The sequence below is a fragment of the Callospermophilus lateralis genome, chromosome 2 (assembly GCF_048772815.1).
Source record: "Callospermophilus lateralis isolate mCalLat2 chromosome 2, mCalLat2.hap1, whole genome shotgun sequence".
NCBI classification, from domain to species: domain Eukaryota; kingdom Metazoa; phylum Chordata; class Mammalia; order Rodentia; family Sciuridae; genus Callospermophilus; species Callospermophilus lateralis.
This window is the reverse complement of record NC_135306.1, coordinates 69,029,527-69,046,563: the sequence shown is the minus strand read 5'-3', so window position 1 is coordinate 69,046,563 and position 17,037 is coordinate 69,029,527. Positions and strand designations below refer to the sequence as shown.

The window sequence follows — 17,037 nt, the reverse complement described above, 5'->3', positions numbered from 1 at the left end:
GTTCAAGGACCACCAAGAGGCCTCCTTTTACCAACTGTCCCCACGCTCGCCAGTTCTCATTGACCTCAGAACTCCCAGGGCCTTCTACATATTCCTTGACACGGTGCTGATCTCAATGTATTAACTCACAGTTCCAGTTTTTCTTATTTCTTCTACCAGGATGTCGACTCCTTGAGGAGAGATACCTTTGTTATCCACTCCTGTGACCCTCATTTCCTAGCTCAGGTAGACAAATGTTAAATGAAAAAATAAATAAATAAAAAAGAACTAAAGGTTTTCATCTTGAATACTAGAGCCTAGCCTTTATTATCCTATTACGTTCTAAAATACATGTCCACATCCCATGGAATGAACTTTGGAAATGTTGAAACAGATTCCCTAAGCCCCCGTTTCTTCCTCCATGAAGAGTATCTTTCTCACTGAGTTGAAACAAGTTCACAGCCCATGTATCAAAGATCATTCCCAGTATCAAATGAAAGGACAGGAAGACAAACTAATCTGACCCTTTGTGTTTATTCCATGGTCAAAAGACTTTTGCTGCCCTTAGACTTGTCCTGTGTTTCCTGCTTACAACCCTACCCATTTAAGTTCAAATGTCTTTTTCCATAACCCAAGCAGGCAAATATTACATTTTACACATTTTTTTTGTATAAGGATACTTGACTCATTTTCAAAACAAGACCATGAAGATTATCAAGAACCAAGTTCTCCTGGACTTTGTCCAGAGAATGCCGGGCAGTCGTGGGGATCCTTTGAGTGAAAGACTCTCACAGGAGTTTTCAAATTAATCTCTTTAACTTGGAACCAGGCAGAAAATTCTTCTGTTGTCTCAGGGCTCTGTGCCATTTCTAAAGGAAAAGAATGACTTAAAATTTCCTCAAAATTAGAATTTATTTGCTGGCGGGGCCCCTGTTATGGAAGAATTTAGAAGAGGTAATACTTTCACATGGCTTTCTTAGTCACTCATATGGTAACTCAAGTAGAAAAGTTTCCTGCATCAAAGTGCAGTGAAAAGGCAAATATCACAATTGCTTATTTCCCTCACAGAATACAGACTGGAAGTAGAAATCCTATTATGAAATATAGCTCTGCTACCTAGGATCTCTGTGACCTGCCAGTGTCTGTATGCCTCAATCCTCACAGCCCTGCAATGGCGATTAAAATAGGACCCGGTTCATGGGGCTGTTGAAAAGGTTAAATTAGTTAAGACAAAATTCATAGACCAATATGTAGATAAGAGTTAGCTATCAATCACTCCACAAAGGTTAGCTTTTGTTTTAACTACTATTATTATTTCTATCACAAAGATCCTTTGATAGCCCATGTCAAAAGACAGTGGGAACAGAGAGGCAACATAGCAAAATGGTTTTGCTCTTGGTCTTTGGAGACAAACCTAGGTTAAAAATCAGGCTCCATCAATTCCTTGCTCCTTGACTTTGGGAATGTTTAAAAAACTCTAACCCCATTTCTTTACATGTAGAGCATCTTCCTTATTGGATTATTATAAGAACTCAGTGACTTGATGCATATAAAGCACCTACCAAGATGTTTGGTATGTAATAATTGCCTGATAAATGTTTGATAAAATAATCATCATTATTCATTTTCCTACTGGATCATCAGGTTCAATAGCAACATGCCCACTCAGTGCTCAGGAAATGCTTGCAAACACCGCATTGGTCTTTGAGTTTGTTTAACAACTCTGAAATGATATCTAAAGATTAAAAAAATAAAATATAATATAATATGCCAGACATCGCCCTCAACTCCCAGCTGAGGATGTCTTGATGGAAAGTCATTCCACAACACACTTGGTGGCTGGTGATGGAGACTAAAAGAAGATTGAAACACCTAATCCCTGCTGCTCACTCTCCAGGCTTGCTCCTTTGTCAAACAAGGAAAAGTTCTTAAATCATTTGAGTCTCCAATCCAGTGTCTTTTGTGCATGACTCCGATTCACTGCACATTATGACAGAATGATGGTGAATACTATCTATTTTTCCAAGACCCATTAATTTTTTAAGAATTCTTAGACTACCAGGCTAATATTAGGCTCAGCAAGAGATGGCTCATAAATGTGTCCAAACTTGCTTTATGACAAGAATATGCTCACGAAAGAATGAATGACTTCCTGAAACCCAAAACAACAAATGAAAGGGGTTGATTAAAAATATAAGCCATTTTGAATCCTTTTCATCGCTCAGCAGTTTTTATTGTGAGTAGCTGTGATGGTAGAGACAAATGGCTGAAGGGCTATTCTAAGGGACGGAAAAACTTTTCTTAGCAATTGAGCTGTCTCCTTTCAGTTGTTACACAAATAGGTCATCCTCATTCTCTCTCAAAAGTTGCTTAATAGCATTCTTGACAGGCAAGAGGGTCATTTGGATCAAGCTTGAACATGACAGAAATTAAGACATCATCGGTAATTATTGATCTGTTTTTTAAATGGAATGGTTCAAAAACCCAGCCCCGTAGCTAGTAAAACTTTTTTTTAGATTCAGCATTTTTTTTTTTCTTTTTGGCATTGAGGCTTGAACTCAAGGGTGCTTTACCACTGAGCTATATCCCAAGCCCTTATTTATTTATTTATTTAAAGAAAGGGTCTTGCTAAATTGCTTAGGGCCTCACTAAGTTGCTGAGGCCTTGAAATTGCAATCCTCCTGCCTTAGCTTCCTGAGTCACTAAGATTACATGGGAGCCACTGTACCCGAAGGATTCACCAATCTTTAAAGCATATGTATGTAAAGTAAATAAGTCCTAGTTCCCAAGCCCAGGACTAAAAATGCAATACAATGCATCTTTAGATGTATCTCCAACATCCTTTCTCTTATATTACACAATATTCGGTACAGATCCATGTATGGGCACTTCAAGTACTTTATAGTGACAACAAAGATAAAAATATATACTGGTTGATGTATATAGCCTAGGACATATTAGGTTTTTTCAGGTTTTTTTTTTTCTATTAATCAAATGCGAGTTCCAAAGTGCACTAATCTTCAGTGTTGATTCATGAGGAAAAAATTCTGAAGTTTAATTCACATTTTCCTCATCAGGATTTTTGAAAAAAGGAAAAAGTTTTCAGAAACAGAGGTGTGATTTCAGATACTTCTTCCCAATTTTCAGGATTTATAATGAAAAACCAAAGGATTTCTTTCCACAAACTTTATACTTTAAAACTGCCTAATGCAGGATCAAAACACCCTTCAGAAGAAAATTCTCCAACACCCTGCCCTTATATCCATCTTCAACAAAGCCACAGAAATAAAAGAAATCTGTAGAAGCTTAAAACGGAAAATTTCCTAGTTACAGTTTCAGAGTAAATGGTCTTCATCATAAAATATTGGTAAGCAAAGGAGGGAGGAAGCAGCTTCTCGGGGAAGCAGAAGCATATTAAAGTCATCTTCATTATAAGCACAGCCCCAAATAACACTTCAGCTCTCCTTGGCAGTGAGGCAAAAGTTTTTCAAATAAGGAATGGAAATTTCTCTAAGCATCCAGCTAAGTTATATATCACATTGTTGTATGGCAACACTGCCATTCTGTTGAGAGTAATAAGATGAAGAAGTACCAAAATTCTTGTCTGGTAGGATAGCCAGCTTGCAAAAACACATTTATCTGGGTACACTTTTAATTCTTTCACAGTAGGACTAGATGAATTTGAAATTTAGGAGTATTCCTTAAGACTGCCAAAGTATTTTAGGTCAAGCTGTAAATTTTCCCTAAGTTCTCTTCCAAGATTATGCTGAAGACTGAGAAGAGAATCCTTCAAATGATTCCAACAGCAAACTCTAATCTTTTTCTGTTAAGGAAAAAATAAGTAAAAATTACATTTTCCTGCCTCTGTTTGACGTCTTCTCTAAGGCTTACTACTGCATGGGAGGTGCACTATGGTAGCTAAGGATTGAAGGGAAGAGTTGGAAAGTTGGAACATCAATATTGGGCAGAGGCTCCCCCCTCTCTCTCACCGTAAACCCCCAGTCTGTCCCCTTTGGAGCTAACCTCTGGAAGAGCAAAGAAACTGTCTTACTCTCTGGTGGGGGCAGACCAGAGCCAAATGAAACTCAAGTCTTTGGAGCCGGAAAGCTTGGGTTGCTATTCCCCACTCTTACACTCTCGGCAATGCCTTGAGATGTTATTTTAATCACTCTGTGTCATACTTCCTTATTATTAAATTCTGGCAATAATAACCTTCAGGATTTTTGTGAAGGTCAGAGATAATGACAATACAAGTGTTTGGCAGGCACTCTGAAAAGCCCTCTATAGATCACACACCCTAGCTATTATGCAACTATCTCTTTAGGGTTCCCTTTGCCCTTCTTATAGCTCTTCTGGCAGAAATAGAATAGGTTATGTCACTCAAGTTTCCTTAGACCTAAGACACCCTCTTGCATCTTATCAAAGTTTTATTTTTGTTTTTATTGAGCAAGTTCTGGGGCACATTATAATTACCACAGAGTCAGCCAAATCTCCTAACCCCACTGCATTTACAATAAAAATAAAATTTCACGCATTTTTTTGGGGGGTCGGGTAGCAGGGATTGAACTCAGGGGCACTCCAACACTGAGCCACATCCCCAGCCCTATTTTGTATTTTATTTAGAAACAGGGTCTCACTGAGTTGCTTAGTGCCTCGCTTTTGCTGAGGTTGGCTTTGACCTTGTGATCCTTCTGCCTTAGGCTCCTGAGCGCTGGGATTACAGGTATGCGCCACCACACCCGTCAAATTTCACGTATTTTGATGTTAACATTCCGGTGCCCAGAAGCCACTCAGCAGAGGGCTCTTGGGTTATATGAGCCAAAGAAATTCAAATGTATTCAAAGCTTCTGAACTGCCCCAGTGGAACTGGGTCTAACCCAGAACCAGCGAGGGAGCCCCCCTCTTGTGACTCTCCCTTCTTTGCTGGTCCCTTCCCCTTACTCTATAAAAAGCTCAAGTAACCCCTTCGTAAAACAAAACAGAAACAAAAACTTCATCTCAAGTTTCTTTGTGGGTATGGCTGAATCTCTGTCCATGTATTCAAACTGATTTGCTGAGAAATCGCTACCAACCATCTGCATTTCCCAATCATTGATCTAATCAAGACATTCTGGTTCTGCCTCATCATCCCATTGAAACTGCCCTCATTCCAACACTAACAGTCTCTTCATTGTCAATACCCGGGCAAAGTTGTACTGTGCCCACCATCTCTGCTGCACTGGACTCTGATGACCATGTCCTACTATTAAAACTCCTGACTCCTTTGGCTCCTATGACCCTTCACCTTTCTAATTCCCACATATGTGCCGTATTCCTTCTGTTCTTTCATGTCCCCATCCCTTCCTGTGCCTAATCTTTTTTTCCCTCATATTTTTTATTGGTGCATCATAGATGTATATAATGGTGGGATTTGTTGCTACATGTTTGTACATGCACACTATTGAAGAATATAATTTGGTCAATATCACTCCCCAGTATTTTCCTTCTCCCTCCCTTCCTCCACTCCCCCTGGTCCCTTTCCTCTGCTCTACGGATCTCGGATCTCCGTTTGATTTTCATGAGATTCTCCCATCCCACATATGCCTTTCTTTTCCATTTTCCTCTATAGCTCCCACATATGAGAGAAAACATAGGACCCTTGAACTTCTGAATTTGGCTTATTTTTGCTTCACATAATGTTCTTAAATTTCATCCATTTTCCTGCAAATGACATCATTTCGGTTTTCTTTATGCCCGAATAAAACTGTTTGGTACCACATTTTCTTCATCCATTCACCCACAGATGTACACCTTGCTCCTGCCTAATCCTGACTGCTCCTCTAAAACTCCCTTCTTAGCCTCTGCTGTTGTCACTTCTGCAGTCTCCTCTGGAAATGTCACCTCTGCTCATGTTGAAGGTTTGCACAATCATGGTCCCCCCAGCCTGTACCTGACCTTCAGCTTCCTATCTCAAAGACTTACTGGAATCTTCCATTTATGTATTTCCTAGGTAGGTCAGAACATATATCTTTTTGTATCCTAAACATGGTGTGTCTCTTGAAATTGTTCCAAATCTTGGTACCGCCAATCAAACAGCTGCCTAACGTAGAAATTTGGGAGTCCCTCTCCCTCTAGCTCATCACTTCTACCCAATCAGTCGAGGTCTGCCAATTTAATCCCCTTGTGGCATTGTACTTACTCTTTCCCTTTCATACCTGACTCTCCTGCCCTGATTCAGGCTCTCATTTCTCAGACCTCTGGATAGTTCCCTATTTAGCATCCCTATTGCTGAGTTCAACTCCCTCAGATTGAGCCGTCTTGCAGCTACTGAATGAACAGGCAGGTCCAGCAGTGGGGTAACCAATGTCCATTGTTACACAAATATAGTTCTTTCAGAAAGACCTGTCTATTCTTCCCATTTGTTTATTCCTGCTCAGATATAGCTCTTTAGACTTCTTATTTATGTTAAGAGCTAACAAATATCCTTTCAATAAATTCCTTTTGCGCTTAATTTAAACAATTGATGCTGCTTGCAAAGAAAAATCCTTGACCAATACACAACTCATTTTACTCTCCATCATTATAGATACTGGTCTATGGCTGCCACCAAGGGTGGGGACCGGCTATGTACTCCCTGTACTCTATGGAGTACATTCTCAGACTACTGATGTTGTGCCTGATGGGCAGTAGACACTCCAAAGCTTGTGGACAGAATAGATATTCTTCAGCTATCTTTTCTATAAAAAGTATGATGCTATGAAGTTATGATATAATACTACTTGTTTTATTATCTTCTTCTTAGCCTCAGAATATTCTAAAATACACATAAATTTCTTACAAAGCACAGAAAGCAAATATTCTGGCAGATCTAACTCAATGGCAATCTGATCCTCTGACTCTCCCATGTGGCACATCCCTATATAAGAACTTCTTTCTACAGTAAATATTCTTCCCTGCTTTTCCCCATCAAGATGGGTACTGTTGATGCCTCTTCCACAAGTTCCTTAGAAACACCAGTTTTCAATGACTAGTTCAAAGTCTAATAACCTTTTGCCAAAAAACAATTTTCAGACCAGCAGGATTGCTCTCAAGGTTAGACTGATTATTTGTGATGGCAGAGGATGGAGGCATTCAGGCCGCCCTGATGCTGAATACTCTAAGAGCTATTTGTTCCTTGGCTTGGCACAGATGAGGCAGACCAGGTATTAATGAGGCAAACTGAAATACTGTTTTGCTGTTATATCTGGACATTATAACATAAGCCTCTGAAGTCTTTGAAGTATTATGGCATGAAGGACTATTAAACACAATCTCTTCCACCACATGGAAAAATTCAAGCATTTTTTTAGTTTTATTTTTCTATTAATTTATATAAGAGCCTTAGAGATTAATTAAATTCACAACATTTGTTGATACTATATTCTCTTTGTCAGGTACTGTTGGGAGGATGTGATCTCTGTTCTCAAAGAAGTAACAATCGAAGATGTGATGGAGTGGAGACTCCAATTAAAAGACACAAATAAGAATATTTACAGGGTGAAAAATGAGGAGAGCCATGGGAAGGGAGGAAAAGGAGATATTTATTTTATCTGGGACAATCATGGAATGTTTTAAGAAAGAACTGGACCTTAAAGCATGTATTAGTCTGTTTCACATTACTACAGTGAAATGCTCAAGACAACCAATTTTATAAAGTACAAAGGTTTATTTATCAAGTTTAAGACTGTGTAGCCCCATTCATTCGGCCTCTGGTGAGGATGGCATATCATGTTGAGAACAAATGTAAAAGCAAAGTGGTTACATCTGGAGCAGAATGAGAGAAAACCTGGGCAAGTTTCCACAATCCCTTTCAAGGGCACATTTCTAATGACCTAAGGACCTCTCATAAGACTCCACTTCCCCAAACGCCCATTCTGGAGACTAAGCCTTTAACACACAGACCCTTGGGGGGACAGAATGAAAACTTAAACCCCACAAACCATAGCAACATTTAAAATAGGTCAGAGTGGGGAGGAAGAATTAAAAAGTGGAATAATATGGGTACAGAGGAGTGCAATCAGAGTCAGAGGGCAGAAAGTAAAGGGTGAGTTAACAGCACATTAGAGATGATGGGGAGGGAAGAGCAGAAATATGATCTGAAGAACATCATGAAGGACCTAAGCAATTTTCACTCTGTCCTCAGGACACTTACAATCATCAAAGGATCCTTAACAGATGGTATTTCTTCTTTCTTGTCTGGAGGTGCAGGGGTGCTGGAAGGCATTCTAATGCATAGTCCTCAACCATGGACCCCTAGAGTCACCTGGGGAGCTTATTTGCTAGTGCATGGTTGTTGTTGTTGTTTCTTCACAATGCTAAATCTGGTCCCATTTCTGGCCAAATAGATCAGAATCTCTTGGTGTAGGATCTGATCATGACTACTTTTAAAGAGACTTTTAGGTGATGTCTAGCCATGTGGGGAACCATTGCTTAGATCTAAAGGAATCATTCACAATAGAAATTTCTGATTTATTCTTGCTCCTAAGCATCCTCGCTTATCATGAGCAACCTATTCTTCAGTGTTGAGCACTACCTTCTTCCAGACAGACAGATCATTGAACACTGTGGGAACCTAGACCTGAATACATGTATGCATTTATATGATTAAGACAAGCATAAGACAAAGTGAGGAAGAGTGTTAAGATATTTGGCAGATGTGAAAACCAGGGTCAACCAGCCGGGATGCACAAGACATAGTCACTTATCTGCTGGTCCTACTTACTGAGATGGCCAAGTTTCTATTAGCATAACTGGGGTTTCACTCGAATTTTTGAAAATCAAATGTTGTTTAATAAGAGAATAAAATGGGCCGCTCCTAGGGTGACCTAAGAAAAGAGATTCTGCTATTTAAAGAACCATTGCCATTGCCTTTTGTGAATATTATATGCCAAATGCAAGTCACAAAATATTTGTTAATTATAGGCTAAGAATTGAAGATAAATGAAAGCATAAAGTCCAATGACACACAAAAAAAATCACATTTTCCTCTGGACATATTGGGATCTTGGCTGACTTCTGCAGTTATTAAGAAGGAAAATATTCTAAGTTCTTGGGCATCTTTTTGGGGACAGGCCAGGATCTGGATAGCAACTTCCTAGTCAGCAGCTGTAATCTGAGTAGGGAGGAACTCAGACTGGGTGTTGGCCTTGATAGGAAGTGATTGACCACACAGAGCCTCCATCCAGTGGAGCCAGTCAGGGCAGAAGGGGATGTTGCTAATCCAGACACTGAAGTTCCAAGTGGAAGGGTCAGAAAAGAGGGTTCCAGAACTCAGACTGACTGACAGGGAGGCCAAGGGGTAGGGACCTGCCTGAGAGCAGAGGGGAAGAGAGACCCCCTCTTGATGCGTTAAATGTATTAATACACGTAAGGCTTACAACAATCTATGAGATAGGCACTTTCATTATCTCCTTTTATAGTAGAGGAAATTGAGATACAGAGTGGTTAAATAACTTGCTCAAGGTCACACTCCTTGAAAGTACAGAGTCTGGATTCTAATCCAAGGTGCCCAGCTCAGGCTTGAGCTGTTCCTCATGATAAGAAGCTGCCTTTGAAAGGGCAGATGAACCAAGAACACAGAAGAAAATGCATAGGATATTTTCATGATTGGATACTAGATTCATTTATTCAATAAAGTCATTTAGTCAGCAAAGATTTATTGAGTACATACTATGTATCAGGCTCTTTTCTATTGCAGGTAGGCAGATCCCTATGCAACTCAAAGAGTGAATAGATGTTACCTGGCGAGGCATAAAATGTAGTGTTTTATGGGTTTGTTAGGCACAAGCACTGCATTTTGGGGATCCACGTTCTTCTACGCATCTGGCAATATAATTAACCTCTGATGTAGTTTCCAACACAATGGAGCTCCAGAGTCCAGGACCCAGTGGAGACCTGAGCTGTTACAGCAATGCAGAAAAAAGAACGGATGGAGAGCCAGGGAGACAAGGCCCTGCCCCTGGGATGACACTGACTTGGTCTGTGACTATGACTGGCAACCCATCTGGCCCCTAGTCGACTCCTGTATAAAACAAGCAGCTTGCAGGGGATGATCTCAGATGCCCAGTTCTAGGACTGAGGCTCCTAGGCAGAGCCAAGGCCATTCTCAGGCCCAGCACACAATAACCACGCTCCACCTGACAGCAGGAATATCAAGGCAGCACCAGGGATTGACATGTGATGATGTAGGAATAATCTGGCCAGATTTCTGGGGCCATCTTTCCGGGAGGCACCCAAGGAACATTCCAGACTTTTTCTGGCTTCCAGTCTCTACACATGGGAGATACTTTTCTGCTTGGAGACCTTCAAGCAAACAGTCAGCAGAGGGAATGCAGGAGCAGGCAATCTTATGGGGGACAGGAATTGCCTTAGGAACTTGGTGATGTGGGATGCTGAAGCAGCCTTCCAACGTCAGGAAAAGAGCTGTCATTGGCAGGAAGGAGGGGACTGGCTGTCCTTTCCCAGGAAGGTCCCTTGGGCTCCTGGCCAGACTTTAGGCTCCAGCTGGGCTTCAAGAAGTCTCAGGGAGGATTCATCACTGTTAATAATAACTGGCACATGACTGAGTGCAGAACTGAAACTCTGATGGCCAAGAGTGTCCTTAGAAGAGAAGGAACACGTTTGGGCAAAGGAAGAGGGTATCAGAAAGAGACACACACGTGTATTTACAGTGTGATTCAGGTGCACTGTACCATGACCCCCAGCCCTGCCCCTTGGTTAGGACAAACCATGACTACTTTCCAGCCTCAGATACTATCACTTATTCTAAGATAAAAGAATCATCCAGATATTTCTTAGGCAATTTCTCAAACCTTGACCTCTATAGAAGAAAAACAAGGTAGGTCTTCTGTATAAAAAGTGCTTTGAGCAACAATAAACATTGGCAAGAATGAAGGGGGAAAAGGTACACTCATACATTACTGATGGGGCTGCAAACTGGTGCAACCACTATGGAAAGCAGTATAGAGATTCCCTCAGGAAACTTTTGAAATGGAACCACCATTTGACCCAGTTATCCCACTCCTTGGTTTATACCCAAATGACTTAAAATCAGCATACTACAGGGATATAGCCATATCAATGTGTAAAGCAGCTCAATTCACAATAGCTAAGCTATAGAATGAACTTAGGTGACCTTCAACAGATGAATGGATAAAGATAATGTGGTATATATACACAATGGAATATTACTCGGCCTTCAAGAAGAATGAAATTATGGCATTTGCTAGTAAATGGATGGAGCTGGAGATGATCATGCTAAGTGAAATAAGCCAATCCCAAAGAACCAAAGGCCAAATGTTTTCTCTGATATGTGGATTCTAATTCACAACAAAGGATGAGGCACTAGGGAAGAATAGAGGTACTTTGGATTAGAGAGAGGGGAGTGAAGGGAGGGGAAGGGGTGGGAAGAACAGTGGAATGAATAAGACATTATTACCCTGTATGCATATATGATTACATGACTTGTGTAACTCTATAATCAGAAGAATAAGAAGTTATATTCTATTTATGTATGATATGTCAAAAATGTATTCTACTGTTATGCATGACTAATTAGAACAGATTTTAAAAACAGTGTTTTGGATTTCTTTTTTTTTAACCTCCTCTTCATCTGACACATCTTGACATCCCCTTCTTCACCCACAGCTTAGTGTTCAGAACATCTGCTTAAGGAGCAGCACCTGGATTTTTTTTCAATATTTATTTTTTAGTTGTAGTTGGACACAATACCTTTATTTTATCTATTTATTTTTATGTGTGTGCTGAGGATCGAACCCAGGGCTCCACATGTGCTAAGCGAGTGCTCTACCGCTGAGTCCCAGCCTCAGGCCTGGATTTGGTTTTATCTCCCTCCTTGCTTCAGTTTTTCCTATTCCTTGCTTCCTCGGAGAGAGTTAAGGTTAAAGGTGGGAAGCCACAATGTCCAAAAATAAGAGTGAAGCCAAAATCCACTCAATGACTAATGAGAATTGTGAGGCCAACTGTATGGTCTCCAAGAATCCTCAGCCAAAGGGCTTCTGCCCCACTGCTGGCATGAGGAAAATGGAATGAACACTCTCAATTTTTGCTGAGGACCATTGCTCTAAAGAAGTTCCAACATTTTCTGAACTGTGGATGAATAAGGATAATTTTTATTAAAGATAAATGAACAAATAAAGAAGATTTTTTGTAGGATAAAATAGATCCCTTATTTCCTGGGTTTAATTCAAACCTAAGATTTAGAAGCAAGTTCAAATTTGAGTATATCATAATTTCACTTCCCTTGACAAGTTAGGAAATTTTTAAAAATTCTACAAAAAGCATAGGGGTAAATCAAGAAAATGGAACAAACGTTGGCAAAACCAGAAAGTAGACAATACTGGGCAGCAGTGCCCAGTCACCTGACCTAGTATTGCCACCTTTCCCTGGGGGAAACTCCACGATGGTATGCAACCCAAGCCAACACGCTGCCTGGTCAAAGCTTACCTATTCTGTATCCATTGGAGATGAAGCATATTTCGAAGTGTCATGAACTAGTGGACATTGGAATATAATCAGAGATGTTTAGAAACCTAATAGTCTAGATAAACCAAAGGACATCAGAAATAATTTCCAGCAATAGAAGAGATAGTGTGAGCCAAAATGATTCCAACTACCCCTAGACATACCCTTTTGTGATGAGATTCTAAACTGTAGACTTGTATTTAGACTTAACTATCTTCACTGGGCTTTAGCATTGCTTTCCTCACTATAAATTAACCTACTGACCAAGGGCATACAGAAGTACCATTTATGTTCCAAGTGTTTGTGGGCAAAAATCTCTGAAACTCATAACATTTTTTTTTGGTGGATCCAGCACACAGAGGTGAGTGGAACCTGTTTCAAAGGGTTTCTGCAGCAAGATGAAGTAAATTTGCAAAGAAGTTTGTGAACAGCTAGCCAAACTTCAGCCTGAGACAATTTTATTATTTTTAATTGAACAACCTAGAAATGGGTTTATAAGGGAAATTCTTCGTGATGGCTTCTCAGTAGGCAACCACAGCATCTGGCACACATTTACCTCACTGATCCAGAGCCCACAGTGGACCGTTAGGATCTCTGAAACACTAAATCTGTAACGACTGAAGCCTAACCTGCCTGCTCCACCCTGGACTGGTCAGAGGAGAGTGAATGTTCTTCCTCTAGCCAGTCAGTTGTCCCCGTCCTGAGCCAGGGGGCAGGGGGGAAGCCACAGTGCCTTCATTATACTGTTAAACTGTAATCATCTTTTTCTGTAAGCATCTTTCTGTTTTCCCTGAAGGAGAACAGTTTAACTGCCACCCTGGTGCAGAGGTGCCAGCTCAGCAGAGCACTTCCTGTGGGCCTGGGAGGGACTTGTGCTCAGCAGGTTGTGGCATGCCCACTGACCCAGAGGCAGACTGGGATGGTCCCTATCCTGGTAGAGGCTGGCAGGAACCCAGGCTCGAGAGGAGCCTAGGACACAAGTTCACCCTTGAGGGTCTCAAAGTCATTTCTGCACCTTGTTTCTAGACCTACTTAGGACAAACAGCATGAATGTGTGTGTATGGATGTGTGTGTGTGTGTGTGTGTGTGTGTGTGTGTGTGTGAGAGAGAGAGGGGATGGGGGAGAACAAACATCATGGAAGTCTGAAGTTCTCCAAGTGTAGTCCCCAGAGGAGCAGCAACAACACCTGGAACTGTCATAAATTTTCAGGTCCCACTCCAGACCCATTGAATCAGAAAGCCCAAATGGTTAAGGGTGTTAGGTTTCTACTCAGAGAGGGGGCAGCAAGCTGTCGTAATATGCCCACCAGGTCATTCTGTTGCACGTGAAGTTCAAGAAGCCTTGTGCTAGAGAATAATGCTCCCCCAAACCAGTCCCACGATACATGTAAAGCCATCTCTCAAAATGCTTCACAGTAACCAGAATAGAAAAAGGGTTGGGTGGTAAAATTAAAGATTCTTTCCTAAAGCCTTTGGCAAGGTAGAAACCCTGTGATAATAGATCAAAAATTGCCTTTTTCCAAATATCCTCAAGTAAACTGTAATAGTCAAGATGTGTCAAGTGTTGGGGATAAAGATTACTACTGAATTGGTTTCTTCCTATTTCTTCTCATGACCGGACAACTCAGAGTTGGCCGCTTTGTGACACTATGTGACACAGACCAGCCAATTGAATATTTGAAGACTCAGGTCCCCACCTCTGCAAAAATGATGCTAGCCTCACCTACCTGTGAGGCCCAGAGAAGTTCATGTAAGCAAACCCCTCAAAAGAAGTCTGGGGATTGAGCTGTGGTGACAGTTTCGGCCTTCTCATCAGGGTTCCGGGCTCCACCCTTCTCCAGGGAGTCACATTGTATGATGACAACTGATTTGGGAGGTGGGGTGAGCTGGTTTCATTTATGGTGCTGTCTCCATGATAGGAGATTGTTTTCTAGTCCAAATGGTTAAGGGTGTTAGGTTTCTATATGATGGTGATGTTAGTGACAAAGAAGAGAAAGAAGGAGGGACACTTGGTGCCTGCTATTGGGTACTGGGAACTAATTTTTTTTTTCCCATATAAATGAAGATAAGAAGTCACACCTGAATTCCCCACATTTAAACTTTGTTACTGCAACACAAACAATGTGGAGTAGTGAGACCAATACCCTCCAATTGAATGACCTCAAATATTCTATGGTGAAATTTCCTCTTTTGTCTAGTGCTGAATCATATACAGGAGCCAGAGGACAAAAGTCTCAGCACTGGGTCCCATCACAGAAGTTCAGGACCATTCTAGCTTTTGTTGTTTGCCCCTCCACTCTTTCTTTTTTTAAAACAGTGCAGGGATGGAACCCAAGGTCTTGAGCGTGCTAGGCAAATGCTCTCCTACTGAGCTAAATGTCTCCAGTCCAAGTATCTGGCCATTCTGCAAAGCTGGACAAGAAGTCCCATCCAAATTTCCCAGCTCACAAATGTGTTCACTGAAGACCAGAAAAAAATGATGGCCTGAAGGGGGCACACAGCTGGCAGGTGGCAATCATTAGCAATGCCCCCGCCCTCCTTTCCCTTGTTAAGGAGTGCTGGGGGAGGTGCATATTCTCAGAGCTCCTAGCCACAGGCCAGGTAAACAAAGAAAACCTGCCTTATCTCTTTCTTGGCCATCCCTTGCAGTACAGCTGAGGGTTGGAAGGAGGATCCGTGACTCACACTTTTGCTCCGGAGGGGATATAACTCCAAGATAACATTATCCATGTGGGGGTAAGGGATAGAAGCCAGCTAACACATTAGAAAGTTTACCTCGGGGCGCCTCTCCATGGAGCCCCCTTACCTTCCTCATTTAAAATCCATGGCAGAAATGCAAACACCGAGTCAAAGGCACAAGTGCCCTCTTCAAAGGCACAGGACCCAGCGGGCAGGTCCAAGGCACCAGCAAGCTGCAGGGCTGCAGGCACAAAGCGAGTTTCAGTTCGTGCTCCCTCCGGGGAGCGCTTGCACCAACCCGGGGGGACCATCTGGTGAAAGTGGGGGGATGGCGTGCGGGAGGGGGCGGGAGAGGGATGCACTACCTCCCCCAGCAGCCACGGGGGACTTCGCTACGGGACCCGAAGCCCACTCCCACCCCAGGCTTGGCCAGGGGAGAGAGATTAACGGCTGCGGAGAAGGATCGGGAGGCGCCCTCGGATGGCGCAGCCCAGCACCGCGAGCCCTGCCACCGGGGTAGCAGGAGCTGGAGCGAGCCCCGAGAGCGCCCCCCGGGGGTCCTCCCTCGTCCGGGCCTTACCTTGCACCACCAGGAGGACGCCCCTTAGCAGCATGGTCGTGCTTCAGGGAGCAGGGCTGGGCAAGGGATGCAGGCTGCCAACTCCGGGACCGGCTGCTGGTGGTGAAAGGGAGCGGGGAGGCGGGGGCACTGGGGCCCAGGAGGGAGAAGTCCAGAGGCAAAGCTTGCGCCTGGAGCTGCCCAACTTTGCAAAGCGGGCAGAGTGGCAAGCTGGAGGTGCCTGTGTGGAGACCGTCGCGACGCTGGGCTGCAGCGGGGGGTCAAACCGCGCGGCCCCCTTGTCCCAGGCGACGCGGGACAAGGAGAGGAGAGGAGAGGAGAGGTCGGCACGAGGTGCCTTCCGTCAGGATTTTAAAGCTTGGGACCAGACCCCTTGCCGACACTTGGAAGGGGCAGGCCTTCCAGCAGTCCCTCCGCTGGTTGGGACCAGAGGCGCCTGCCCCGCCCATCCGCGGTGGGAACCAGCTTATTTCAGGGGACAGCCTCTCTGCATCTGGCATGTCAGTCCCGCAGGGTTGGCCCTAATTTTAACTTCTGTTCCCCAGAATGGAAGGGAGGGGAATTCTTTTAGGACAGTCTAGAGTAAAATTTGGAAAAGGTGGGTGGAATAAGTTTTATATCTCAAGTTTCAGTATTCATGGTCCAGTATTATTAACTCAGGAATACCCCCCGCCCTCTTTTTTTCATCCAGTGGAATTTGTGGCATGCCTGGTGCTCTGCATTCCCTCTGTTCAGTGAAATGGTGACATTCCACTTCTCCAAAAAACCATGATAGATTGGTCAGTAGAAGCTTCTAAACCGGGATGTGAAGGATGGGGGCTGTTCTTGGCGAGAGGTTACTTCTGAGGAATCTATTTGATACAAGTTTGCTTTGAGCACTAAATCTCCAAAAGGAAAAACTCCCTCCCCCCAAACTTAATCTTTCTTGTAATTTTGTGCAGAGGTTTTGTACCTGGGGTTCTCAAGCTAGAAGGTGCATCAGAGTCTACTGGAGTGCTCCACCCAGTAGATCTGGGATGGGGCCCATGATTTTGTACATTCCTAACCTGTTTTCAGGTAGTGCTGCTGATGCTGCTGGTCTAGGGACCAGAATTTTGAGGATCATTGACCAAAGCCAACTTCTGTTCAACCATCAAAGCCCTGTCCCCATGCCTTCTCCTGGCTTCCAGAGTCCCGGTTTTCCTTGTCTTCATTGACAGCTCTTCCTCAGTCTCTTTTGCTGTTTGTCATCTCTCTGATCCCTTAACACCTGAGAGCAAGTTTTGTCCTTTAATTTTCTATTTTTTTTCCTACCTATT

The 17,037-nt window shown here is 42.8% G+C and overlaps 1 protein-coding gene across 2 annotated transcripts in view; it reads right to left on the bottom strand.

The window, feature by feature from the left end:
- Mamdc2 (MAM domain containing 2) overlaps positions 1-16,134 on the bottom strand; it is a 162,422-nt gene extending 146,288 nt beyond the window's left edge. The window contains exons 1-2 of one of the 2 annotated variants that reach the window (XM_077108653.1): positions 15,740-16,134; positions 15,287-15,400 (exon numbers count right to left, since the gene is read on the bottom strand). In XM_077108653.1, the coding sequence (XP_076964768.1) occupies positions 15,287-15,400; positions 15,740-15,773 (148 nt within the window). In that variant the 5' untranslated portion in view covers positions 15,774-16,134. The remainder of the gene's footprint in view (positions 1-15,286; positions 15,401-15,739) is intronic. The other variant, XM_076843457.2, reaches the window with a different exon arrangement.
- Between the last annotated feature and the right edge of the window lie 903 nt (positions 16,135-17,037).